Source organism: Lethenteron reissneri, chromosome 11 (assembly GCF_015708825.2).
Source record: "Lethenteron reissneri isolate LAM-NWPU_2019-01 chromosome 11, ASM1570882v1, whole genome shotgun sequence".
NCBI classification, from domain to species: Eukaryota; Metazoa; Chordata; class Hyperoartia; order Petromyzontiformes; family Petromyzontidae; genus Lethenteron; species Lethenteron reissneri.
In genome coordinates, this window is record NC_083789.1 from 10,408,977 (window position 1) to 10,435,497 (window position 26,521).

Here is a 26,521-nt window from a genome sequence, read left to right on the forward strand (position 1 = left end):
GCTCGAGTTTCGGGTCCCCGTGCTGGTGCTCCCTCCCCTACATCTCCAACCCCCCCCCACGCACTCCCCACCCCATCCATCCACCCCCATCCTCCACCCTCGCCACCACCACCACCACCCTGACCTCCTCTCCTCTTCCTACCCGGTCGTCCCTGGCCCCTGGGGGCCACGGCGCTCGGGGTCCGCCTCGCCGCTCCCATTGGCTCGGGGAAGCGACGCCCCGTGACGCCTCCTCCCTCCTCCTCCTCCTCCATCCCTCCAGCGCCCCCCCCTGCTCCCCCATGTCCCTTCATCCCGACGTCTGCGGGGAGGAGATCTTTGCTGCTCGCCTGTCTGGGTAGGGCGGAGCTGGGGCGGAGAGCAGAGAGGAGGTTGGGTGGATGTGTGGGACGGGTGCGTGGCGGTGGCGGTGGCATCAGCAGTAGTAGTGGTGGGAGGAGCGCAAGGGGGGGGGGGTGTGGGATAAGGGGGACTCGGGGTGGGAGTAGGGGGGTGGGAGTAGGGGGGAGGGAGGGAAGGTGGGGTTGGGTGGGAGGTAAGGGGGAGCTAAGAGGGAGGGAGGGAGGATCCTTTATTTTTTTTCTTGCTTGAAGAGCCGTGAGCTGGGTCGCGTCTCCCTGAGCGCTGCGGAGAGCGGACGGCACGGATAGTGAGAGCGCGAATCGCACTTCACAAGCGGCCGTTCGGAGACTCTTCTTCTTCCTCCTCCTCCTCCTGCTCCTCCGCTTCATCATCATCCTCCTCCTCCTCCACTCTCACTTCTTGTTTGGCGGCGAGCTGAGGAGGTAAGGGGGAGGAGTCACTCGCCGGGACTCGTTAACTCCATGGCGGGCCGCGCGCGATGTCTCGCGTATGGTTCTGATGCTGTTGTTGTGTTTCCCTTTAAACAAAACAAGGGGAACAAAAAACAAAACGAACGGCTGTTGTTGTTGTTGTGGTGTCGGTGGCAGTGGTGTTGTTAAAGGTCGCCGCACCGGCGTAAGCGTTTGACGATGATATTTAAAGTCTTGGGGATGTGGACGATGGTGATGGACGGAATGAATGATGAGTGCAATTGAAATATGGAAGAATTGAATGATGAAGGGGGGGGGGGCACATCGGAGCGAATGAATTATGGAGGTGATGGATGATAGAAGGAATGGTAGGATGGACGGATTGAGGATGAAGGGATATAAAAACAATTAATGATGGAGGGAAGGAAGGAATGATCGTGCGGTGGGGGCGGTTGGGGGATGCTGCGGTCAATGAATAATGAATGATGAGGGAGGGATTGTTAAAGATGAACGATGGATGGAAATCAATGAAGAACGGCGGAGGGGAACGAACGAAGGCTGCTTGCACCTGCCATCGGCTTCCTCTCCCAGCACACCCCCTCCCTTACCCCCCCCCCCCTTACCCCCCCCCCCCCCTTCGCACGCGGTGGAGTTTCCACCAAGGGCGCCGCTTGTCTTTGAGTTTATGGCGCAATTTGTGCTCCGCGCGCACCAATTATTACCATAGTGCTCTCGGACATAAACTGGTGACTCATAAATGAGAGGCGGCTTTTTGATGTTGTTGTTGTTGTTGTTGCGATGAGCTTCGGATACGGCGACATCAACAGCTGTAAATTACACGCCGCGCCGTTAATGCGCTACGGCTCCGCGTGTACCCCAGGTATACTTTGCGTGCAGCTTTCTACACGTGTATGTGTGTGAGTGTCTCTGTGTGTGAGTGTTCGTGTGTCTCTGTGTGTGAGTGTGTCTGAGTGTCTGTGAGTGTGTGTCTGTGTGTGAGTTTCTCTGTGTGTGAGTGTCTCTGTGTGTCTCTGTGTGTGAATGTGTCTGTGTGTGAGTGTGTGTCTGTGCCTTCATAGATGCTCGCTAACAGCACTTGCTCAACAGTCTTTTAAGGCTATACGGGGGATCTTTGTCTGTGTGTGAGTGTGTGTCTGTGTGTGTCTGTGTGTGAGTGTGTGTCTGTGTGTGAGTGTGTGTCTGTGTGTGAGTGTGTGTCTGTGTGTGAGTGTGTCCTGTGTCTCTGTGTGTGAGTGTGTGTCTGTGTGTGAGTGTCTGTGTGTGTCTGTGTGTGTCTGTGTGTGTGTGTCTGTGTGTGTCTGTGTGTGTGTGTCTGTGTGTGTGAGAGTGTGTCTGTGTGTCTGTGTGTGTGTGTCTGTGTGTCTGTGTGTCTGTGTGTGTGTGAGAGTGTGTGTGTGTGTCTGTGTGTGTCTGTGTGTGAGTGTGTGTGAGTGTGTCTGTGTGTGAGTGTGTCTGTGTGTGTGAGAGTGTGTCTGTGTGTGTGAGAGTGTGTCTGTATGTGTGAGAGTGTGTCTGTGTGTCTGTGTGTGTGAGTGTGTTTGTGTGTGTCTGTGTGAGAGTGTGTCTGTGTGTGAGTGTCTCTGTGTGTATGTGGGGAGCGGTAGTGGAGCGGTTAGCGCCGCTGCGCTACGAACCCGGCGACGCGGGGTTCGATTCCCGCTCACGACCAACACCCGGTTACGATTATCTGAACCGGTCCTTGGCCTCCCCTAGGTCGACTCGGCGTCAAATGAGTACCTGGTGCGGTGCGTAAACATCGCCACTGGGGATACAAAAGCGGTCGGGCGTGGTGCAGGCCACCCGACCCCTCGTGCGCCGTTACCGCCGCTACGAGAACTTGCCCCAACAATAGTCCGTTAAAGGCTACACGGGGGATCTTTATCTTGTGTTTGTGTGAGGAGCGGTGGTGCAGCGATTAGCGCGCTGACCGCTCCGAACCCCGGCGACCCGAGTTCGATCCCCGCTACTCGTCATGCGCCTCCCCTGGTCGACTCAAGCCTCAAACGAGTACCTGGTGCGGTGTGTGAAAAACACATCGCCACTGGAGAGACAAAGGCGGCCGGGTGTGGTGTTGGCCACCCATCCCCCACCACGTGTGCCGTTCCGACCTTCATAGGTACTCCTCGCTAACAGCACTTGCCCCAACAGTCTGTCAAAGCTACGCGGGGGATCTTTGTCTTGTGTGCATTGAGCATTTTGTGCGATGTGTAAACATCGACACTGGGGAGACAAAGGCGGCCGGGCGTGGCGTTGGCCACCCACTCGGTGTGTCCTTGCCGGCCTTCATATCGGTGCCGGCCTTCATATCGGTGCTGGCGAACAGCAACTTGCGACCAACCCTGTGTAGGCTACACGCGTGTCGGGGGGGGGGGGGTGTTTGTCATTATGATGTGTCTTTGTATGTCATTATGCACGTGTCTTTGTACGTTACTGTGCGGTGTTTGTGTTTTGTGTGCGTTGTGTATTTGTGATCGCTCACAGAACTACCAGAACCTGCTTCGTGTCTAATATTTAGTGGAGCGGTTGTGTCGGAAGCCCATCGCGCTGGAAACCCGGCGACCCCGAGTTTAATTCCCGCTCGTGCCAAATCGTGTGGGGCGGATATTTGAACCGGTCGTGGGCCCTCGCCTAGGTCGACTCAGCCTTAAACGAGCAGTAGCTCGCGTGGCGTGCCGGCCTTTATGGGGTGCTGCAACTCGCGAACAGCACTTGCCCCAACACTCTGTTCAAGGCTATATGGGGGATCTTTGTCTTTTGCACGCTAGCTTGCACGGACAGCCCGTGTGGGCTGTACGGGGGATCTTTGTCTTTGTTGTGTAACGTGTCTTTGTATTTGTGCGCCTGTGTGTGTATTATGTATGTGTGCCCGTGTGCGTAATGGGGAGTGTGTCTGTGCGGTTATATGCGAGTGTCTGTGTAAACGCGTTCATGCGCAATTGTTTATGCGAGTGTGCATGTGGGGGGAGAGGTCGAGGAGCGGTAAGCGCGCAACGCAACGAACTTGGTGACACGAGTTCGATGCTCGCTCACGGCACAACAGCATTGGCGATTATCTGAACCTGTCCTGGGCCACCCATAGGTCGACTCGGCCTCGACATGAGTAGCTGGTGCGGTGGGGAGACAAAGGCGGTCGGGCGCGGGGCTCACCACCCACCACCTCGTGTATCGTTCCAGCCTTCATAGGTGCTCGTTAACGGCACTTGCCCAAACAGTCTGTGAAGGCTATAGTAGGATATTAATCTTAGACTTGTGTGTAATGTATCGTTGTATGTATCTGTAAATGCAATGGTTGGGGGGGGGGGGGTACAAAGATCCCCCCGATAGCCTTCATCGTGCTGTTGGGGCAAGTGTCTATGGTGGGGAGATGGTGGGGAGCGCTAGTGTATATGGTGGGGAGCACTAGTGTCTATGGTGGGGAGCGCTAGTGTCTATGGTGGGGAGCGCTAGTGTCTATGGTGGGGAGCGCTAGTGTCCACGCGAGTTGGAGTTGCGATCACGGGCAACATCGTTGGCGAGTGATCACCTGAACCCGTTCCTGCCAGCCCCCCCCCACCCCCTGCCGAGGTCGACTCAACCTTTTAATGAGCACCCTGGCGCGGTGTGAACATCATCAGTACTGGGAAGACAACGGTGACCGGGTTGTGGGTATTACCCACCACCACCAACCACCCTTTTTTAGTGCGATTTTGTCCCCCAACAGTCTAGAAAGTCTTTGTGTGAACGGGGGAGGGGGGGGGGTGTAGGGGTCTGCGCGCCGCGCTACGAACCGCGGGGACCTGATCTCGATCCCCGGTCACGGCTGACATCGGTGGCGAGTGCTGGGGTGGGCCTCCCCGCTTCCAAGTCGACTTCACCTTGTGATGAGAGTGTCTGGAACTGGGGAGACAACGGTGGCCGGCCGTGGTGTTTGCCACAACACCCATTCGTAGTGGCTGTACCAGCCTTAATAGGTGCTCGCTGGCGAGCACTCGTCCCCAAAATTCTGTTGAAGGATCGTTGTGGTTGTATATGTGGTGATGAGGAGGAGGGTGATTATTGTGTAAACAGACGAGGCAGTGTGTAAAAGTACGAGGTTAAGATATTGTCGTAAACGAGGGACTTGCTTTTATGACTTAATAGGTGCTCGCTAGCAACGCTTGCAAGAACAGTTTAACACGTCGGCTTTCGCGACCAATATCATCCATAATATAGGTTTTTGGGGGGCTAAAACAACAACCTCTTATGGGCTTGCAAGAACTGTCTATGTAGGCTAAGCAGCGGATGCGTGTGGTGTGTGTATGCGTGCGCGTGGCTATAATGAACGCGTAAAATTGGGAACGTGTAAAATCGGCAGCGCGTAAAATGCGACGTAAGATATCGTCGTAAAACAAAAACGGGCTCCACTGGCTTTGATGAAATTATCGACAAGTCGGATCGATTCTCGCCTTTCAAAACCACGCCGCAGCTGCGTCACACGGGCAGGCCAATGTCAAACGAAGAAGTGTAACGCCACCGTGGAGGGAGAGTGACCGTGTTTTTATTTTACATCCCCATTGTCGGAATGAGTGGAAAAACCCCCTTCCAAAAAAAATCGCGCACGAAAATTCGTTCTAATCGGCGCTAAAAATGACCTCTTTAGGAGGCGGCGGTGGGGCTAAGTTGAAGGCGGTTCCTCTTATTATTATTATGTGTCAGAGGCATTTACGTTTTCAAAAAAAGACAGGAATTGAAAGCTTAGACTAAATTATAAAACGCACACACACACACGCGCGCACGTACGTACACAGCACGACGCACCGGCTGCATGACACTGGGGCCACACAACACTGCTTTCGTTTGCTAATGCGTTAATCCGGTAGCTGTCTGAAATATCCCCAAATGTTGTAGCTTCCACCCCATCTCGCCACCACCCCCCACTCACCACCACGCCCTGTCATGCAAGATGATGAGGGAATGGATCTGGTAATAACCGGGTGTGTTTTCTCTCTCTACCCCCACCCACCCACCACCACCACCACCCCCCCCACCAACTCACGCGGTGGGTGATGGCTTTAACGAGGCCAGATGAGTGACGTGGGTGATTACGAGCAATTTTCCAGCATCAGCGCTCTGGATGCCCCGTGCGTAAGCCGAGGCCGAGCCCGCCGGGTGAAGCGACGCGTCGACTCACCACACACACACACAAAAAGCGGGCGCCTCCGTCCATTGATTTAATTACGGGGCTGCTGGGCGGGCGTGGAGGAGAGTTAAGTCTCGTAACGAGCCGCGTAACACCCGGGGCTCTATCGTTGTGTGGCTCTGAATCCCCCCCATCTACCACCAACCCCTCTCACACGGCGCCCCCCCCGCCCCCCACCACCTAAACTAGCACCCTCTTTGTGTTTCCCCTTCCGTTTGCATGAAGCAGAAAGTGCGGCAGATTAGCAGACGGCTGCGCAGGCACAATCGCCTGTCAAAGCACCTTAACGCCATCGCCACCAACCACCACCACCACTGCGCTCCCCCCTCCTCCTCGACCCCCCCCACCCCGTTCCGCCCCGCCCGTGTGAACGGCATCTTAGCGATGTTTGTGTGTCTGTGGGAGCGGTGGTGTAGCGGTTAGCGCGCTGCGCTATGAACCTGGCGACCCGGGTTCGATTCCCGCTCACGGCCAACACCAGTGACGATTATCTGAACCGGTCCTGGGCCTCCCCTAGGTCGACTCAGCCTGAAATGAGTACCTGGTGTGGTGTGTAAACATCGCCACTAGGGAGACAAAGGCGGTCGGGCGTGGTGCTGGCCACCCACCCCCTCGTGTACCGTTGCGGCCTTCATAGGTGCTCGCTAACAGCACTTGCCCCTACAGTCTGTCAAGGCTACACGGGGGATCTTTGTCTTTGTAGCGGTTAGTGCGCTGCGCTATTAACCTGGCCACTCGAGTTCGATTCCCGCTCACGGCCAACACCAATGACCGGTCCTGGGCCTCCCCTAGGTCGACTCGGCCTCAAATGATTACCTGGTGCGATGTGTAAACATCGCCACTAGGGAGACAAAGGCGGTTGGGCGTGGTGTTGGCCACCCACCCCCTCGTGTGCCGTGCTGGCCTTTACAGGTGCTCGCTAACAACACTTGCCCCTACAGTCTGTTAAGGCTGTACAGGGGATCTCTGTCTTGTCGGTGTGATATACAGGATATGGTAGTTGTAGCGGTTAGCAAGTTCGATTCCCGCTCATGGCCAACGCCGGTGACGATTATTTGAACCGGCTCTGGGCCGAAGATCGACTCGGCACTTTAAAAAGAAATCTACGCTGGTGCGATTGGTAAACGTCAGTGATGGAGTGATAAAGACGGTCGGGTGTGGTGCTGGCCATACCATCATATCGTGCTCGTGAATGGCACGAAAAGCCTCTTGAAGTCTACACGGGGATTATATTCATGGAACCCCTCGATAGATTCCCCAAACAGGTCGACAATAAGGTCGACTCAGCGGGTCGTGGGAGTCATTTGACCACGCATCACCACGCTGGTCAAATCATTATGGTGGTGGTTACCCGTTTTTCTTTACCGGGGAAAGCCTCGCAAAGTTTCGGAACTCTTTTTCAAAGAGGGTCCTTGCTTCATTTGAGTCGTTAGGATTCGCTCTGGATAGATTTAAGGCTCCATTGCTTGTACTGCCATGTGTCGGGCACTTTATAGCGCAAGCCTCTTACGACAGCACTTGGTACAATACCCGGCGTTCGTCAGCACTCGTCGCCAGCTCGGCTTCCCAGTGTCGCGCAGACTCGGGTGTGATCTAGACGCAGGCTGAGAGGTTGACCCCATTCGTCCCAGTGAAATCTCACCATCTTCGTCAACAGCATTGCTCTGAAAGGAAACATTATATTTTAGCAGGTGACTTTCCGGCCATTGCGAGGAGAGCAGAGATTGCGTGAATCATTTGTCCGCCAGAGTAAACCTGATTGTAAGTTCGTTATATTGGTTAGAATGGTCAGTGGGCGTTGTTCGGAGGCAGCAGAGAGCGTTCAATATGGCTGAACGATTCGGGGAAAAATATCTAATTGCGATTTTTCTGACATTGCGATTTGATTTGCGATAACATTTTAAAGTCAAGCTTCAGTTCAATATTCACTGTGTAATAGATTTAAAACATGTGATGGAGCTTAACTTAAAGCTTTCGTGACTGCAGGAATTCATATTCTTCGGTCTTTCGGTAAAGTCACGTAGATAGGTTCAAAGAAAATAACAAAAAATATTTGTTTGTAATTTTTTTGTTATTTCCTTTGAACCTATCTACGTGAATCTTGATTTGAAGCTTTTGTGACTGCAGTAATCCATACTCTTTGGTTCTTTCGGTAAAGTCACGCAGATGGAAAATTGATAGATGATGACGTTTCGATCGCAACACAAACAACCGTCATCGGGTGAAACAAACACAGCAGGAGTCAGCTGATGTCAGCTGACGTCAGCAGTTTTCCTGCTGTGTTTGTGTCACCTGATGACGGTTGCTTGTGTTGCGATCGAAATGTCGTGATCTATTAATTTTCTATCTTTCTATGTGACTTTACCGAAGGACCCAAGAATATGTCATGGAGCATCACCACCATGATACCATCAAAATATAAACTGCTCTATATATTCTAATGTAAGGATGTGAACTTAAAATGTATAAATTGCTTCCAACATGTATTTATTAAAATGTTTTAATTGAAATAGAACAATCAAACATAAAACAATTGTTAAGTTAAATAAATAAAGTTATAATAATAAAAATAAACAATTCTAATAAGAAAGTAACAAGACTTTTCAAATCGAAAAAATCGCAGCCTTTCCGATTTGCTAATCGCATTGTTTTAAATTGCGATTTCGATTTGAAATCGATTAATCGTTCAGCCCGAGCGTACAAGGGGATGAGTTAAACTCCCGGGCCATCCCGAAGCAAGGAACTCTCCGATCCGACTGTAGGATGAAGAGAGTCGCTGACTCTGATGATCCAGTGACAAATACATCCTCGCAACCAGTTCTCAGCCACTGTTACACATACCAAAGACAAAGTTCCCCCGTGTAGCCTTCGGATACTGTTGGGACAAGTGCTGTTAACGAGAACCAATTAAGGCCTGCGCGCGTTGGCGTGCGAGTGACTTGTGCCACGCCCGCCTGCTGCACGTGTCTCTCCAATGCTGGTGTTTGCACATCGCAACAGATATGCATTTAGGGCCGAGTCGACCCAGGCGAGGCCCGGGAATGGTTCAGATTATATATAATTGCCTCTGATGGTATAAGTGGCTGGCAGTCGATCTCATTTGTGAAGGGTTTGTGGCGAAGGGGGGCTAACTGTTGCGCCACCGCTCCCCACTCTATAACGCTAATAGACCAAATTAAATCCGGTTTATAGTGAATCATACGCACAGCATAAACTGACGGCATAACACACGTCTTAAAGATGTGCGTAAAAGAGGAATGAATAAGTTGCATGCCATTACCAATTCACTGCTGAGTAAATGCTCCATCCATCTTGCTCCGTCGGCCATGGTGGCTCGTTTGACCATACTTCACCGCGCAGGTCAGTGCGGCTCAGATACCACTCGTCACTGATGTCAGCCGTGACCGAGAATCGAACTCTCAGCTCGCCGGTTTCGTCGTGCAACGCGCTACCCGCTACGTCTCCGCTTGATCGCACAACAATAATCCCGCAGAGCAAATCAAATCGGGGGGGGGGGGGGGTCTGTCGTTAATAGCCTGGACACACGGCACGAGTACAACAGCGTATAGATGTAAATAGACTTCGGAATGACAGGAGGGGAGAGTGGGGGGCCAGGCTTCGGATGGTCTGTGTCTGACAACCGAATCACCCCCCCCCATAACCCATAAATCCCCCCACCCCCCCACTGGGTTCCTCCATCCATCATCTCCCTCCTATCACCTCGTGTCCTCAGCGCTATGTCCGAGTGTGTGATGGTATCATCATCATCATCGCACGCTGAAATGATTACCCGCTCACGCACGCGTGTGTTATTTGGGCAATGGTGGTAGCGGTTCGTGCGTTGCGCTACCAACCACGGCTAACAACAGGTGACGATTATCTGAACCGGTCCTGGGCCTCCCCTAGGTCGACACAGGACTCAACATGACTACCTCGTGTGGTGCGTAAACATCGCCACTAGGGTAACAAAGGCGGCCGGGCGTGGTGCTGGCCACCCACTCACCGCGTGTGCCGTGCCGGCCTTAATAGGTGCTCACTAACAGCACTTACCCCAACAGTCTGTTAAGACTACACGGGGGATCTTTGTCTCTGTGTGTTATTTGGGCCTGGTTTATGAATACATTGTTTTCATTTCCTAAGCGTAATGACAATTGACCCCCCCCACCCCATCCAGCTATTCTTGTTCAACTTTCTCATTGTTAGTACCGTAATGCAGGCGACTGCCGAGTATAAGTATTTAGCCCTTGGTCAATCCACTGCTGGATGAGTGATTTGATGCCCGTGTGGGGTACGGGGGGCGGCGGATGTATAACATGAGTGGCTGCAAGTTTAATGTAAAAAAAAACGTATTATTAAAGAAACAATAGTTTGTCATTTGCAACTTTATAGGCATAAACCACGAAATGATTTTGTCTTCAATTCACACTTAGAGAGTGTGCCCGTAGTTCGGCTTTGGAGCATCGCTATGGGACTCCAGTGACGTCGTCCCAGTGTTCCTCGGCACGGGGTTTAAAAGCCGACTTTGTGAGCGCCACGGTGGCTAGGAGATGTTAACTACCTCGCCCGGTATACAGGAGGTCGTCGGTTCGATCCGGATCCTGACAATGCCTGCTGAATATTTCAAGTTTGCGGTGTCTCTCAACCCCGTGGTCGCGTGGATTTTTTTCCCTTCCACATTCAGAATCAGAATGCGTTTAGAGTATTTGGCAGTTCTATATTTCCTCTTCACGTTGAGCCATCATTTGTGGCCAGGTCGCTTCTGAAAAGAGAGCTAGCTATAAAGCTCAGTGGGCTTTACCTGGTTAAATAAAAAGTTGCGTTTATTTTATGTACCCCCACGGTCGTGCTCCTAACCACCATGATTTTTAAAGCCTTTTATTGTTTTAATGAACGACGCTTTAAAACTCGTGGGTAAACACTGGCCTCTTAACCTATATAATCCGAGCTGTTTGTTTTTTATTGTCGCGTGTCCCTTTAAGTCCTCCACATGTACGTGTCCCTTTAAGAGGGGTGCACGTGTACAATTATTAATGTACAAGTTACATTCACCTTGTAGCCCGATAAAGGTATGGCGACAGAACAGAGTTACAATAATGGCAACAATGATGCTGTTATTGTTTTGATGAACAAGAGTAGTGGCGTGAATAATACGATAATGATAACGGCGGCGACGATGGTAATGATGATAATACGCTGCCTATGATTACGACGATTCTTCAGAACTTAATTTCACACGGGATACTTTTTGGGTCCCCAAATCCCCTGAACCCCCGAACCCCACCACCCCTCGAACTCAGCCCCTGACAGCTTCTGCTGCAACGAAACCCTGATGATGCCAGTGACACAGCTGGTAGCACCTTCGATATGCTCCCTACCAACTCACATTCTCTCTAACCATGTCCTCTATCTCTCCCCACTCGTCTTTTCTTCCCCATTTGGATCCCCCCCCCGCCCTCACCCCTGCAGGACGCTTCATCTCCGCGGTGCCGGGTAATGCTCGCTGGCTCCAGCGCCGCGCCGGAGCGGCTGAGCGCGGCTCGGCGCACGTGAGATGCGCGGCCCGGCGCGCGCGCTCCCGCACGCCAGGAGGACCAAGCGGCGGCGCCTGCAGCTCGCGGCGGCCGCCACCGCCACCGCCATGATGATGATGAACGCGGCGGTCGGCGACACCGCCGGGGCCTCCGCGCCGGCGCCCCTGGCCGCGGTGCCGCTCCCGCCCGGGGTGGCCGAGAGGGACGTCGACGCGGAGAGCTCGGCCGTGCTGCGCACGCTTCTGCGCGGGGACGGCCGCGGAGGGCGGCACTTCCACGATGACTGCTCGGCGTACGGGGCCCACCTGGCGCACCTGAAGGCGGCGGCGGCCGCTCGCCGGGCCGTCGGAGTCGAGAACGGTGACGGCGGCAACGGCGATGGAGGGGCGGCCGAGAGGAGGGCGGACGCGGCGTTCGCCGGGGCCGACGATTTTGCGCGACGGCCGGTCCCGTCGTCGTCGTCCCCCCCACCTTGCGCGTCCCCCTCGGACAGAGACCGCTCCCCACCGGCCCACGGGGCCCAGCCGCCGGGGGCCTTCGCGGAGCCGGGCAGCCGCACGTACGACGAGAGGCTGCACCAGGTGAAGAGGGCGCGCGTGGAGAACATCATCCGCGGCATCAGCGTGTCGCCCGGCGCCGCGCTCAGGGACCGGGACGTGGCGGGGGCCGCACGGCAGCCCCCCCAAGAGTGGGAGGTCGGGGCGGGCGACGCGGCCGGGGGTGGCGTCTCGTCGATGGAGCAGGATGAGGAGGAGGCCTCGGGGCAGCTGAGCCCGCACGATGGACAGCAGCGGGAGAATAAGCGCAAGCAGAGGCTGCCTCAGCAGCAGCAGGTTCAGCAGCAGCAGCAGCAGCTTGAGCAGGCCCAACAGCAGCAAAAGCTGGAAGAGCGCCGGCGGCTGAAACAGCAGCTGGAGCAGCTTCAGAAGCAGCTGCGGCACCTGCAGGAGCGCTTCCTGCAGGTGTACAACCACAGCAGCGAGTCGGACAATGAGGAGGAGGAGGAGGAGAACGGCGACGTGGACACGTCCGACGAGGGCGTGTCGTCGGACGTGTGCGAGTCGGCGCGCCGCTTCTCGGTGGACACCACGTGCCACGCCGGCGGGCAGCTCAACCGCACTCGCACGCTGGTGCCCGTGCAGGGTGTCGTGCGCGAGAGCGACCGCAAGGGGCCCGGCGAGGCCGGCAAGGGGCACGTGCCCGAGGGTGGCGCCGGCGGCGGCGGCCGGGGCTGGCAGCTGGAGGACGGCAAGGAGTTCGCCGAGACGCTGAAGAAGAAGCTCACCAACTCGGTGTCGCAGGTCGTGGACACGGTGGTGCACATGTTCGCGCCCAAGCAGCCCGCCGCCGGCGTCGGAGAGCTCGCCGGCCCGCAGAGCTGCGCGCCGCTCAAAACGCCGGTCGAGACCTCCGCCGGCCCCGGAGCCGTCGCCGCCAACGGCAACGAGCCCCCCGGCTTCCTCGAGCGCCGTGGCCTGCTGCAGCGGCTGAGCGACGCCAACACGGTGGCCGGCGCCCGCCCGGGGCTCCCGCCGCCCGCCCGCGCCGGCTCTCAGCGGCACGACGACGACGACGACGACGACGACGACGACGTGGACCAGACGGAGGCCCTCTCGCTGGTGGTGCGCAAGCTGTCGCCAGAGCGTCCCTCGACCGTCGTCGCGTACCACCACCACCAGCACCAGCAGCAGCAGCAGCACCAGCAGCACCGCGGCGAGCGGCTGCCATCCCCGGCGATCCACCACGGCGGGCACGGCTACCCGGGAGCGTCGCCGCTGCACCACCTGCCGCCGGGCTTCCCCCTGCACCACCACCACCACCCGGGGCTGAGCCTGCCCATCCTGGCCTACACGCTGGCCGGTGGACTCGACCGCGTCGGGCCGGGAGGCGCGCCGCCGCCGCCGCAGCCTCCGCCGCCCTCGTTTGCGACGTCCAAGCTCGACTCGCCGCCCCTGGAGCTGGTGGAGGGGCTGTCGCGGGAGAGCCACCTGGGGGGCGGGCGGCTACGCGGCTACCATCATCATCACCAGCAGCACCATCATCATCATCAGCAGCAGCTGCAGCAGCATCATCAGCAGCAGCAGCATCATCATCATCACCAGCAGCAGCTGCTGATGTCGCACGGGCAGAATAACGCGCCGTCGCCGGTGCTGACCACCGCGTCGGGAGACGCGCTGTCGCTCGCCATGGTCAAGTCGGAGTGCGGGGAGCAGTCGGACTCGGCAGACGTGTCGCCCTACTCGGCCACCACCATATCCTTGGATTTGGCGATGCTTGCTGACGATGCCTAGAGCGTCGAGGCTTACCGGTCTGTTTGTGTTGATGATGTGCACGTGTGTGTGTTGATGGCGTGTGTGTTGCTGATGTGCACGTGTGTGTGTGTTGATGGCGTGTGTTAATGATGTGCACGTGTGTGTGTGTGTTGATGGCGTGTGTGTGTGTGTGTGTTGCTGATGTGCACGTGTGTGTGTGTTGATGGCGTGTGTGTTGATGGCGTGTGTGTGTGTGTGTGTTGCTGATGTGCACGTGTGTGTGTGTGTGTGTTGATGAAGATGAAGCACAGGTGTGTGTGTGTGTGTTGATGGCGTGTGTGTTGATGGCGTGTGTGTGTGTTGCTGATGTGCACGTGTGTGTGTGTTGATGGCGTGTGTGTTGCTGATGTGCACGTGTGTGTGTTGATGATGTGCACGTGTGTGTGTGTGTGTTGATGAAGATGAAGCACAGGTGTGTGTGTGTGTGTTGCTGATGTGCACGTGTGTGTGTTGATGGCGTGTGTGTTGATGATGTGCACGTGTGTGTGTGTGTGTTGATGAAGATGCAGCACAAGTGTGTGTGTGTGTGTTGATGATGTGCACGTGTGTGTGTGTGTTGATGAAGATGAAGCACAAGTGTGTGTGTGTGTGTTGATGATGTGCACATGTGTGTGTGTGTGGATGAAGATGAAGCACAGGTGTGTGTGTGTGTGTTGATGGCGTGTGTGTGTGACATTTTGTGATTCCCTGTGTATAGCCTCTTGGCGTGCAAAGTGCTGGAAATTATGTGTGTGTGCGTGCATGTATGTATGTATGTGTATGCGACTTGATTCTGTGTTTCAGTTGCGTGTACATGTAATGGGTTTGTGTGTGCGGATATGGCATGCAATATGTGTGTATCGTCGCAGGCTCTGTGTGTACATGACACGTATGTGTTTCCATGTTGACAGTGTCATGTGTGTGTACACAATGGGTTTGCGCGTCTGTATGTGACGTGTAAGTGGTTCTGTGGGTGCTGTGGTTGTGGGGAGCGGGAGTGCAGCGGTTAGCGCTCCTGCACTACGAACCCGGCGACCCGAGTTCAATTCCCGCTCACGGCCAAAACCAGTGACGATTATCTGAACTGGTCTCCCCTAGGTCGACTCGGCCTCAAATGTGGCCGGGCGTGGTGCTGGCCTCCCACCGACTGCGTTTGACACTCCGGCCTTTATAGGTGCTCGCTAACGGCACCTGCCCCAACAGTCTGTTACATGCTATACGAGGGATCTTTGTCTTTGCCGCGATTGTCTAAAATATCGCGTCTTCAATTGTTAGTTGGTGAGTGCTTTATGAAGGTAGGCCGGCGTCGGTTTTCCTCGTAAGGTGGCAGTGTTGTTGACGAGCGCGTGTGTGTGGGGTTTTTAGTTAATTGCGTTTGTGCACCACTGCCAATATAGCAGCAGCATCATCATCACTAAATAATTCGTTTAATTCTAAAGCAAGGATGTGTGAGTTGCACGCAAAGTAGGGTGATGTCACGTGCAGGGCAAAGCCATGATGGTGAGGACTGATCCTCTGGTCGGAGTCGTGTTCATTAATCCCCCATCGTGTGTATTACAACTCTCACTTTCTGCTGTTCGTATACATGACACGCGTGTCGAGTCTTGGTGCAAATAAGAAAATGTTTTACCCTTTCCAGCAATAAAACAGGTGTGAACATATTAAAACACCAAACTGAAAACTTTTTTTAAGGAATCATGTCGGCATTAACCACATATACTTGTGGTGATCGTGCAAACAAAAACATGTTCTGGTGGTATATGCTGTATTGTCTTTGAAACTGATTTGTCCACACCAGATGCATATACTACCAGAAGCATGGTTTTTGTTTGCATGTTCACCACAAGTATATGTGGTTAATGCAGTGACATGGTTCATTGCAAAAGGGTTCAGTTTTGTGTCCTAACATCTTAACACAAACTGTTTTATTGCCAGAAAGGGTAAAACTTATTCTTATATTTTGATCCTGGCAAGGGAGGTCCCATGAGGTCTCCGTGCACATTGCACGTGTGTTGAGTTTTAACTCTCGTAGCTTTCTGTTGTTTAAACCAGGGGAGCACTCGAGAGGCCAGGATGAGTCTCCTTTGCAAGAGTGACCCATGGAATTAGTTTGCTGCTCTCTGTGTGTGCAATCCCAATAATAATTAGAATAATTATTTTTTTCCCGTTTCAATTTCATAATTTGCCAAATACGGAATCCAGTGCCGCCAGGAAACGGAAGAGACGCGTGGAAGTATTCCCTCTGGTTAATGCCAGGATATTCTGTCTGTAGCCTGATGAGGCTTGTTGTAATTAACGGCAAAAACGTTTTACTCGAATGGTAATTGTTGTGGGTTTACTCTCCACCACACCGGTGTGCTGAACTAGTTACTGGTTGGCACGTTTGGCTTACGTGACACATTCATATTTACGCGATCTAACCCCAAAAAATAACCTGTTGTGGATAACATTGGTTGCAAAAGCTCTACTATGTATTAAACTAATACCGCACCATCGCAGTATTAACCAGGGCGGCTGCTGGAATTGAACCGAGTCGATTCTGTGTTGGTAGCTGTGAAGCAAGCGGTTCGCCGTGCTGTGCCAGGAACGTCGATGCCCCGAGTTCGCGATTCCCGCTCACGGCCAACACCAGTGTCGATTATCTGAACCGGTCCTGGGCCTCCCTGAGGTTAACTTGGCCTCAAATGAGTACCTGGTGCGATGTGTAAACATCGCCACTGGGGAGACAAAGGCGGCCGAGCGTGGTGTTGGCCACCCACTCCCTCGTGTGCTGTGCTGGTCTTCATAGGTGCTACTCGCTAACAGCACTTGCCCCAACAGTCTGTTGAGGCTATGTGGGGGGGAACTTTGTCTTCATAACCTATGTAGTATTTGAGCTGTGATTCTGTTTGTGCGGTTTCTTGTGCATACGGCACTTTGTGTTTTTGTGATTTTGTGTATACAGAGTGTGTACTTTATGTGTGTCTGTTTTCAGAATATTTGTTCATGATTTTCAGTTATTGCTATGTGTTGGATACGACATGTTGTATTGCCATATGTGTAGCCTGGGTGTACATAACATGTGTTGTGTATCTGTTGTATGTGTGTGTGCATGATGTGTGAAATCTGCTACAAGCCGTGTATTTTGTATAGCCTGCTTGTGTATGTTTCTGTTAATTACATGTGGTTTTTCAATGTGTTTTTTCTGTCTGTATGCATGATATGTTTTTGTTTGTATAAATGCCGTATATCAGTGTGTCTGTGTAGCTTGTGTGTGTGTTTACACGATATTCGGTATTCTTATTTCACTCTTAATGTTCATGACATAGAGAGTTTGTCAATATTTTTTTTTATTTTGACCATGATCTATTTACCACAATGCACTTCTTCAGGAAATGCCGATGAATTATTTGCATCGTGCACAAACGCTGTGTGCTTTTTACGCATTTGTGTGCCCCATTTAAACACTATATTGTACGCGTGCGAGTGTACACGTGTACAGAAGCAATACGTATCATGTCTGTGTGTGTGTGTGTACGTATGTATGCGCATCTGTAGCATACTGCGTTAGGATCTCGGTGGCCTGTCTTTGAGCAATCAAATCGGGTGATTGTTATCTGCCGCCTGGGTGTGCCCTCGGGTGACTCAGCCTAAAATTAGTATCTGATATAATTTAAATTAATCAGCAATGGGGGGGGGGGGGGAGGGCTATGAAGAGGGCTGCGTATGCGAGGTACGGTGTTCCTCTTAAGCAGGCCTCAATAGGCGCTCGCTAACAACCCATGTGTGGTTACACCAGGATACAATCCAAACATCATCGCTGGTTGTCGCACTGCGCTTGGAACCTGCACGCTCTCGAGTTTGATTGCCGCTCGTGACCAATTACGCGCCTCCGATTACCATGGTTGTCAACATACGGTGCGACACAAATTCAACATCGTGCGTACATACAACACCAGTGGGACATACTTGACCTGGTCCAGGCTGTCCCCGAGATCGACTCGGTCTCAAATGAGCCACCTGCTGTGGTGTTGTAAACATCAGCGCTGAGGAGACAAAGGCGGCCGGGCGTGGTGCTGACCCACACTTTGGTAGGCGCTCGCGAACGGCACTCGACCCACCAGTCTGTTCGAGGCTATGTGGGGGGATGGCGGGTTGTTCTTTGCTTTCTGTTCACATTCTATCTGCCCACATAGCTGCGGCGCAGTTTATTAATCATTTACGTTGTTGTGTAAATCCGACGGGGATGACAAAGAGTTGCGCGCAACGGCACAAGTGCGTTGGCCAACGGCGCGCGGCACGGTCTGGCATCGACCCCGCCGGGGGGGGGGGGGGGGTGCCGCTGGCACGAGGTCCACGCGGCACGAGATCCACGCGCAGTCTTTTGCTCGCGGCCGCTTGGCGCGATCGGGAGTGGATTTCGCGAGCTTGATGGGTCGGGGGGTGCGACTTCAACTTCTGTCAAATTGTAGAAAAAAATAAGCCGGTTGCGGTGTTTTGCCAGTGTCATTAATCCCAAGATAATATCGTGGGAGGTGGGGTTGGGGGAGTTTCCCTTTTTCGTCTGGAGTTTAAATTGCGGGGGTGACTCACGAGAAAGTTTGCGATCAGAAATAAAAAAAGACGCGTCTCCCCTTTGCGAGCGTTACTAGCCGCCGGGAAGTCCTTTTGCGTGTGGTTTATGGGTGTAATATAAGATTAATTGTGCCGCGGGAATTAGGTCACCCACCGCTTTCGGGCAGCTAAAGGGCAAGTGATGGGAGCGGAGAGTGGCGGCATTGAGAGAGAGTTGCCCTGTCGAGATCCGTCAGGATTTAATTCGGTTAAAATCTCCGTCGTAAAATTCTCGCTCTGCCGAAGCCACGCGCTCGTGTGTGTGAGAGAGAAAACAATGCCCGTGGGCCAACGGCCGGGCGATACCGCTCTGGTAACCTGTACATCTTAGTTGGATTCGCTTGAGCGACGTAAATCCAAACGGCAGGCAAAAGCGCGGCCCCTGCTATTGCCCGACCACGCCACTACCGCTGGGCGGAAGATCTCATCGGGAGCCCGACGCTGGAGGGCGTTTGGCCTGCTGCTCTTTCCAGATGTCTCAGAAGAGGTGGGAGTCCACCCACACTTTGCCCCACTGCCAGTCGACTCACTGCGGCGGTTACCCATTTATGCCGCTCGGCGGTGGACGGAAACTTTCACCGTCGTCTTGACTGCTGCGCTGCGCCCAGTGATCTCTCGAAATTCTTGCATTTTTCCAAAAACCCGGAGCGTTAATTTTCTCTGGCATCTCGGAACCACGGTGATGTAATTGTCTTTGCCGCGCTCGCGTTCAGGAGACTGTATCTTGTGCACCTTGAGGATCCCGCGCGCTGCTATTGTTTTTCCCAAAGAAAGAGACATCTGAAAAAAAAAGCAGATGGTTGGCATTTGCGGTTTCCTCCATATTCTTCTGGGGACCCCTTTGATGTTGTGATCTTTAAAGGAAATATATTGCCATGGGCATAGTCTGAAGCATCAGAATAGTGCGGGAGACAGATTTCTAAAAGTGTGGGGGGGGGGGGGACGTGGGAGGGGGGGCTGGTGGAGAGAAAGAAATAATTTTCAATAGATCTTAGAGGGAAACCGTAGCTATTTGAAGGTCTGGTTTGTTCTGTTTTGTCAGTTTAAAAGAAACCGATTCCGGGGCGGCTATCAAATTGCCAGGAGCTCCGCGTCACTTTTGCGGCTTTGGAGGAGACGGAGGCGCTCGACACGGCGATGTGTATCACAGGGCCCAAGGTATTTTTAATCGCTTGAGAAGGCGGCGGGGGGCGGGGGGGGTAAAGACAGGAAAGAGATTCTTGTCGCGCAGTCGGACGAAGCGACCTGTCGACGGCAATGATTGGCCTTTGTCAATGTCGTGCGCGGCGGTTGAGCGGCGTGAAAAACATATTTTAATTCAGGTCAAGTGCGCGTGTTCGCCTCGGCGGATCCGCGTTTGCGCGTCTCGCCCCCCGGTGCCTTTGATCCCCGTAAAAAGGTTTGAAGAGAGTTTTTGAAAAAAAAAAACAACCGTTTGTGCGTGTTTTTTTTTTTTTGCTAATGATGGCGCCAACTGTCGGGAAAGGTAGCGAGCACACCTTTCATCTATCAGTTATAAATCCACCGCCTCTGAGTAAGTCTGTTGGCTTGTTAGGATGAAAGAGCGGCACACACACACACACACATGCGCGCACCGTGCGTGCGCGCCCGCACGCAGGAAAACGAGTGATTATAAACCCACCGCCGAAATGCTTCTGTTGATTTGCGCTTCGGTATGTTGGCGGAGTCGCAAATTAAATTTCATTTACATCATTAACTCCGTCATTTATTTATTAATATATTTCGCTGCCGCTACGGCGGCGCAGGTTCCATTACCCGCGCGTCAATGCCATTTACTTCGCGAACGATTAAAAACAAATAATATAATATATTAGTTTCCGATTTGTGTATCTGTGAAGAAAAAATACACGCAATAATTTCCGCGCCGCTAAACTAGCGTGCGGCGGCGGTGGCGCCGTCGCTTGTTCAGCTAACTGGGAAATGAATTGAGGATAAGGACCTCTTCATCTCCTTAGCGTTACCCCGCCGCCCGCTGCCGACGGCAGACATGGAGATCTGCTTGGTTGGCGGCGAAGTCTTCTGGTGCCGTATTCCGTGCCGCTCTTTCAATTTCATTTATGCTTCTTAAGCGTTTGGGTATATTTCCACACCCCCCACCCTCTCCGCCAAAGTTGATCTTGATTGAGCCGTCGGTGTTCATGAGGCGGAGGACTCAATCGAAAATCTCGCGTAGCAGTGTCATTGCACGCACGGTAGAGAGAGACGTTAGAAATTGGTGCCAGAACGATGTGGCACTACTTGAACACATTGGCACACGGTGGAGGAAAGGTGGAAACAAATGACGAAATGTGCAGTGGACACCTCATGGGCTATCTGCCCTTGGATCGTGATGATGATGAGAATGGCACTGTGTAAGTGGATATCACAGAGCTACCTCTGAGATCACTTCACGCGACCTCGGGTCCACACAGTAAGGGGCCGCACCTTCCCATCTGCTCATTTATTCCTCTGGATGGAAAGAGGCGGCGGGGGGGGGGGGGGTCACTTCAACTCGAGAAGCCGGTTTCGATCACGGCTGAAGCCTGGATTTGAACCCTGGCTTCTCAGCGGTGCCGGCTCGGGCGTCTTCTGCTCTCGGCAGCCGACGCGGCCACCTCCTCGGTGCTTCTTGCGCCGGCGGCTTCGAAACGTGTGCAGTCCGCTCGCTGGGCGCGACCATTGTCGTGCTCTCGTGGTCACTGTCGTGCTCTCGTGGTCGTTGTCGTGTTCTCGTGGTCACTGTCGTGCTCTCACGACCGTTGTCGTGTTCTCGTGGTCGCTGTCACGGTCACTGTCGTGTTCTCGTGGTCGTTGGCGTGTTCTCGTGGTCACTGTCGTGGTCACTGTCGTGGTCATTGTCGTGCTCTCGTGGTCGTTGTCGTGCTCTCACGGTCGCTGTCGTGGTCTCACGACTGTTGTCGTGTTCTCGTGGTCGCTGTCGTGCTGTTACGGTCACTGTCGTGGTCTCGTGGTCGTTGTTGTGCTGTCACGATGCTGGCGAGGACTGTGACTTGGGAGGCGGCGCTCTCATCGGCGGCGGCTTTGCTATTTTGCGACGCGTCTAAAAAAGGGCGGAGTGCGCGCAAGCAAGAAAGGGCACTTTCCCCCGTGAAGTTTTGGCTAGCCTTAGATTACCGTGCTTTCTCGAGCAAATGGCCACCATTCAGCTCTCTCCGGCTTTTGTGCGCCTGCGATGGGCCCTTTTCTCCCTTTGTCTGCGCTGCACCTGCTTGGCCATCTCATGTTTCAGGGGGTTGGGGGGGGGGCATTGTTTGCTTTATCAGTGCCTCGGAGAGTGCTGCGACCACTGGTTCCGCGCGCGCACCGGCTTCGGGGCAAAAACAAGCGGGGGAAAAGGTGAAGCCTTCACGGTCGGCGAAAATTGACATATTTCTTCCTTTATGTTCCCATTTTTCATCAGTGCAAATTCACTTCTCTTGGCCTTGAAAGCTCAACAGCGATAGTTTTTTTTCCACCACCCCCACCCAACCTGCTGCCTGCCCCCCCCCACATCTCTCTCTCTCCGCGTTCGCTCTCTCCTCTCGTCGTGCCGTCTTTGCCGCTGCTCAACAATGACGCGATGGGCGAACGAGCGAGCTAGCGAACGAGCGAACGAGCGAGCGAACGAGCGCGAGCAAGCGCGGCCGTGAGTTCTTTTTGGCAAGCGTGAGAGTCGCCCATTTATTTCGCACCCGGACCCCCTACAACCCATGGTGGTGCGCGACGCGTTGCAATAATTCTTCCCACCTGGTTCGAAAGGCGATCTCAGTTACCGCCGCCAGATATTAAATTATGGCCGACCATTCTTACGGTTTCCAAAGGGCGGAGGGAAAAATTACCGCAGTAATTAATAAAATTTAATAACGTTTAAAATGTAAAAAAAAACGAATTCGTGTTGGTTGAACACAACGGCCACGCTGACCCATCTCAGCAGTCAAGGACATATACAGTATATATCGCTGTCAAAATAAATATTTATTTGAAATAAAATTTTATTCCACGAATGGATAATAAGGGATTTAAATAACATTCATAAAAATGTGCCAGTTGTTTCACGAGTGAGATGGATAGTTGCTACTTACGTGCAAAATAGTTTGTATGAAATATTTAATGCTTCATTATAGTCGACGCCAGTTCTCGCGCACAGGTTCCATATGGATTGTAGCATCGCAGGATCTCTCACGGCTTGGGGAAACCTTCATCCAGCAGTAGATTGATCGTGCCTATTGACGATGACGATGTTTCCGCATCACTGCATGCCGAACTGCCTAACGGCGCAGAATCAGAATCAGAATAGTTGAACTAGAAGTGTCCGATGAGCTATGAAGCTCTATTTCACAGATGTTCCAGTTGGGGTGGGTTAGAAAGTTTCTACTGCTACAACAACAACAAATAATACCAAAACGGCAAAGTGTAGGAACGCTAAGCAAGTCACGAAATATAATATCTAATATATATAAGTACAACATGCATAAGTACATCAACAATAAGTGGCAGAGAAGACAATTGTGTGATCACAAATCTCAACAACACAATTCATATGCAAGTCCCACTGAGTGTGCAGTGCCTGAATCTTCAAGGCTGGCTGCAATTGATGTTTAAAATCAGTGTTTAAGCACAACATTTACCTACTGTGGCACACTCCCCTGTCAAACTTGATCACATTTGCGTTTTTCATTAATTTCCCACCACCAGAGGCAGACGGACTTGCTCCTGCCATGGGATTAGGGAATTTCCACCTCGGGCTCAGAGCTGCTATCGGGAAATACATCACCACCTCAAATTCCATGGAGCTGGGAACCCACTTCGGCTTGCGGTTTTTTTCTAAATTTTGTGCCACTTTTGAATTCCCTCCCATCGTTTCTCTCCCCCCCCCCCCAAGTTTTTTGCAGCCCTTGCTCAAATCGATTAACGTCTTGACACCTTCAATAGTGCCGTTTGTTGCTGACCTCTTGGAATTTTGAACCGTTGGGCCAGTGGTTAAGAAGAGAGGGGAAAAAACACATCCGGTTTAATTGTGACATCAACATTTGAGGTGCGTTTCGCAATGGCGTCAATTCGCCAGTCGGGCGATCTCGTGTCGTCACTCCGGCTCTGATCGTCCTTTCTCACCGACTGCTCAACTCTTCCGCACTACCGTTGGCATCGTCCTCTACCAGCCCTGTAAATGGGGGGAGGGGGGGGTGTGGGGGGAGGACGATGACGATGCAACCAGCATTAAAAATACTTCAAACATATTTAACGCTAAACGGAATGAGTAATGCCCAGAACCGCTTTTGTCCCGTCGTGCACTCTGCTCTACAGCTCTCACGGCCTGTGTGTGTGTGTGCGTACGAGGAGGACAGGCTGATTAAACATGACCGACGGTGTTACATTTTTAACTAAGACTTTAAAAGGGGGGGTTGAACCTTCACCGGGTGGGGGGGGGGGGTGAGGGGGGCTGAATCCATCTTCAGCCCCCTTTCAGCCCTGTCTTCGCTTCACGGGACTCCCCTCCACCCACGCCCACCATCGTCTTCTCTCCCACACTTCAGATGTCCTCCGTCCACGCCCAATCCTTCTGAAATCCCCGCGACAAGTCCGTGCACATCGGCAATTACTCTCCCCGGGGAGCACCGCGCCCGCCGATGTGGCTGTTTGGTGGCAGATAAAAGTCACCGTGGTGGCGTTGCCGCGGTGGCGCGGCGGTTTGCGCGGCATGCCGTGACCGCGGTGGGCCTGAGTTCGATTCTCGGTCATGTTGAGCGTCTGTGACGTGTACAGCTTCCCTGGCTTGTGCGGATTTTTTTTTTGTTAGGGTTGCTTCCGTTTGTTGGCTCTGCACGATGTCTGACGTTTCCGCTGCACGTTCTGGGAGCTTCTTCAGGAACCCCCTCCGGAAGAGGCTCCCAAGCACAACGGAGCGAAAGTTATCGTCGGGCCGTGAGCGTCAAGAACAAAAAACCCCCTCGGTGTGGCGAGCGCGAGATATCCGAACCGCTCCCGCCAATCAGCACTGACCGGCGTGGTGAAGTACGGTCAACCGTGCCCCACATGACCACCCCGGCGTGGAGAAGAGTGAGCTTCGCCGCAAAAACGTTGTTTACTCGCACGGGCGAAGGTTGCAGTTGCATCGCGCGTTAAAATACATCGGTGGTGGACTATTTACAACCGAACAATAATAACGGCAATGGCCTTAAACTTTCAAACTGTTAATTTCTCATCTTCGCGCTCTATTTTCATTCGCGCCAGAGTTCGCAAGAATTACACTTTCAGAGGTGGCATTATAGAATGCTAAAAGCATTTGAAAGCAAATAACTGGGATTGCGAGTGCATTGTCCTTCAATGGCATTTTCCGAAATGTAACGTTGTCTCCGACCCAAGGCGATGCAAAGTCTGCATGAGAGCGCGTCCTTGAAAATGACCCATGTTGCCGTGCGCATCTTGTGTGTGTGTGCGTGCACGCGTGCACGTGTGCACGTGTGCACGCGCGCGCACACACGTTTATACCTTAACAGATGCAGGCAGAGAAATGTAAATGGGTCACCAGCTGGGCAGGCCGAGAGCACGAGACATTTAATCATAGCCTGTTGGAGAGCCACCTGTCCGTCCACTGGCCGTCGTCTTGGCGTTGCGATTCCCCGTTCGAGCGCTGGGGGCCGGTTCGTTCCGCCGCGCCCCCCCCCCCCCCCAGCCCACGTGCGCCGTGGTATAATGCAGTTAGGGGCTTGGGGTCTGCGCCTTAATCCCTGGTGCCTGCGCGTGGAGCGGAGTCGTTCGGTGAGGTCGGGAGTTTTGCAGGTGACTTGAACGGGGGTGGAGGGGGGGGTTTGTCTTCGAGCGTTGATCTCTGCGACCTCTGTGACCTCTGTGACCTCTGCGTGCTCGTGTCCCGTACTCCCTGCTGCCTCCTGCTCTTTCACCTCGTCCTTATCAGCATTGTCCTCATCATTCATGAACGGTGGTGAGATGTTAACTACCTTGCCTGGTATGCAGGAGGTCGTGGGTTCAATCCTAGACCTGACGCCTGCTGTATGTTCTCCTCGTGGTCCCGTGGATTTTTCTCCAGGTCCTCCGGATTTTCCCACCACATTTAGAAACATGCGTTTCAAATATTTGGCTGCTACACAGCTTGCTTCTGAAAAAGAGCAATATTTCTCCGTGGGCTCTACCTGGTAAAATAAAAGTTTTTGAAAGTTTTGGCTTTAATCATCGGCCATCGTCAAGCTGCTGCTGGATGAAGTGCCGCCACCATCGCATCTCACGACCCCGCGCTGTAATAATTCACCCTGCACACGTCAAACTTCTGTTTTTATTGCATATCTGGTTGCAATCATTTTTTTGTTATAGTCGTAGACAGTCAGCTTTGTAGCCCTTCCGGAACATGTACATGAGTCACTCACGGATGGAGTGTGTCTTCATGTATATTTGTATGCTGTAAAATCGCCACTGTGCAATGAGTGTACGTCATCATAAATGCATGCATATGTAATGTACACATGCACATTCTGGATGCACGAAATGTATTGGCCACAACTGCCACAAGGCAATACTTGGCATTCACGATGTTGGTGCTGATCCCGTGAATGTGAGTGTGTGTGCAGTGGGGAGCGGTAGTGTAGCGGTTAGCGTGCTGCGCTACGAACCCGGAGACCCGAGTTCAATTCCCGCTCACAGCCAACACCAGTGATGATTATCTGAACCGAGTATGGGCCTCTCCTAGGTCGACTCAGCCTCAAATGAGTACCTGGTGTGGTGTGTAAACATCGCCACCAGGGAGACAAAGTCGGCCGGGCGTGGTGTTGCCACCCACCCCCTTGTGTGCCGTGCTGGCCTCCATAGGTGCTCGCTAACAGCACTTGCTCCAACAGTCTGTTTAGGCTATACAGGGGATCTTTGTCTTTGTGTGCAGGTTATAGCTCAATAGGGTAGCAGTTAGCACATTGTGCTTTCAACCCACAAACCCGAATTCAATTCCTGTTAATGGCCAACATCAATGAAGAATATCTGAACCGGTCTTGGACCTCTGCTAGGTCAACTCAGCCTTAAAGGGGATCCTGGTGTGTAAATGAGTACCGGCTCGGTGCGGTGACGGCAACCAACACCCACCCTCTCGTGCGTCGCTAACAGCACTTGCCCTGACATTCTACGCAGCCTACAAGGGGGACGTTTGTC

The 26,521-nt window shown here is 53.1% G+C and overlaps 1 protein-coding gene across 1 annotated transcript in view; it reads left to right on the top strand.

Annotated features, from left to right (window-relative positions):
• Positions 1–600: 600 nt before the first annotated feature.
• Positions 601–26,521, top strand: part of LOC133341429 (prospero homeobox protein 1-like) — a 61,976-nt gene continuing 36,055 nt past the window's right edge. Inside the window, exons 1-2 of the mRNA XM_061550051.1 lie at positions 601–785; positions 11,419–13,734. Of these exons, the coding sequence (XP_061406035.1) occupies positions 11,504–13,734 (2,231 nt within the window). The 5' untranslated portion in view covers positions 601–785; positions 11,419–11,503. The remainder of the gene's footprint in view (positions 786–11,418; positions 13,735–26,521) is intronic.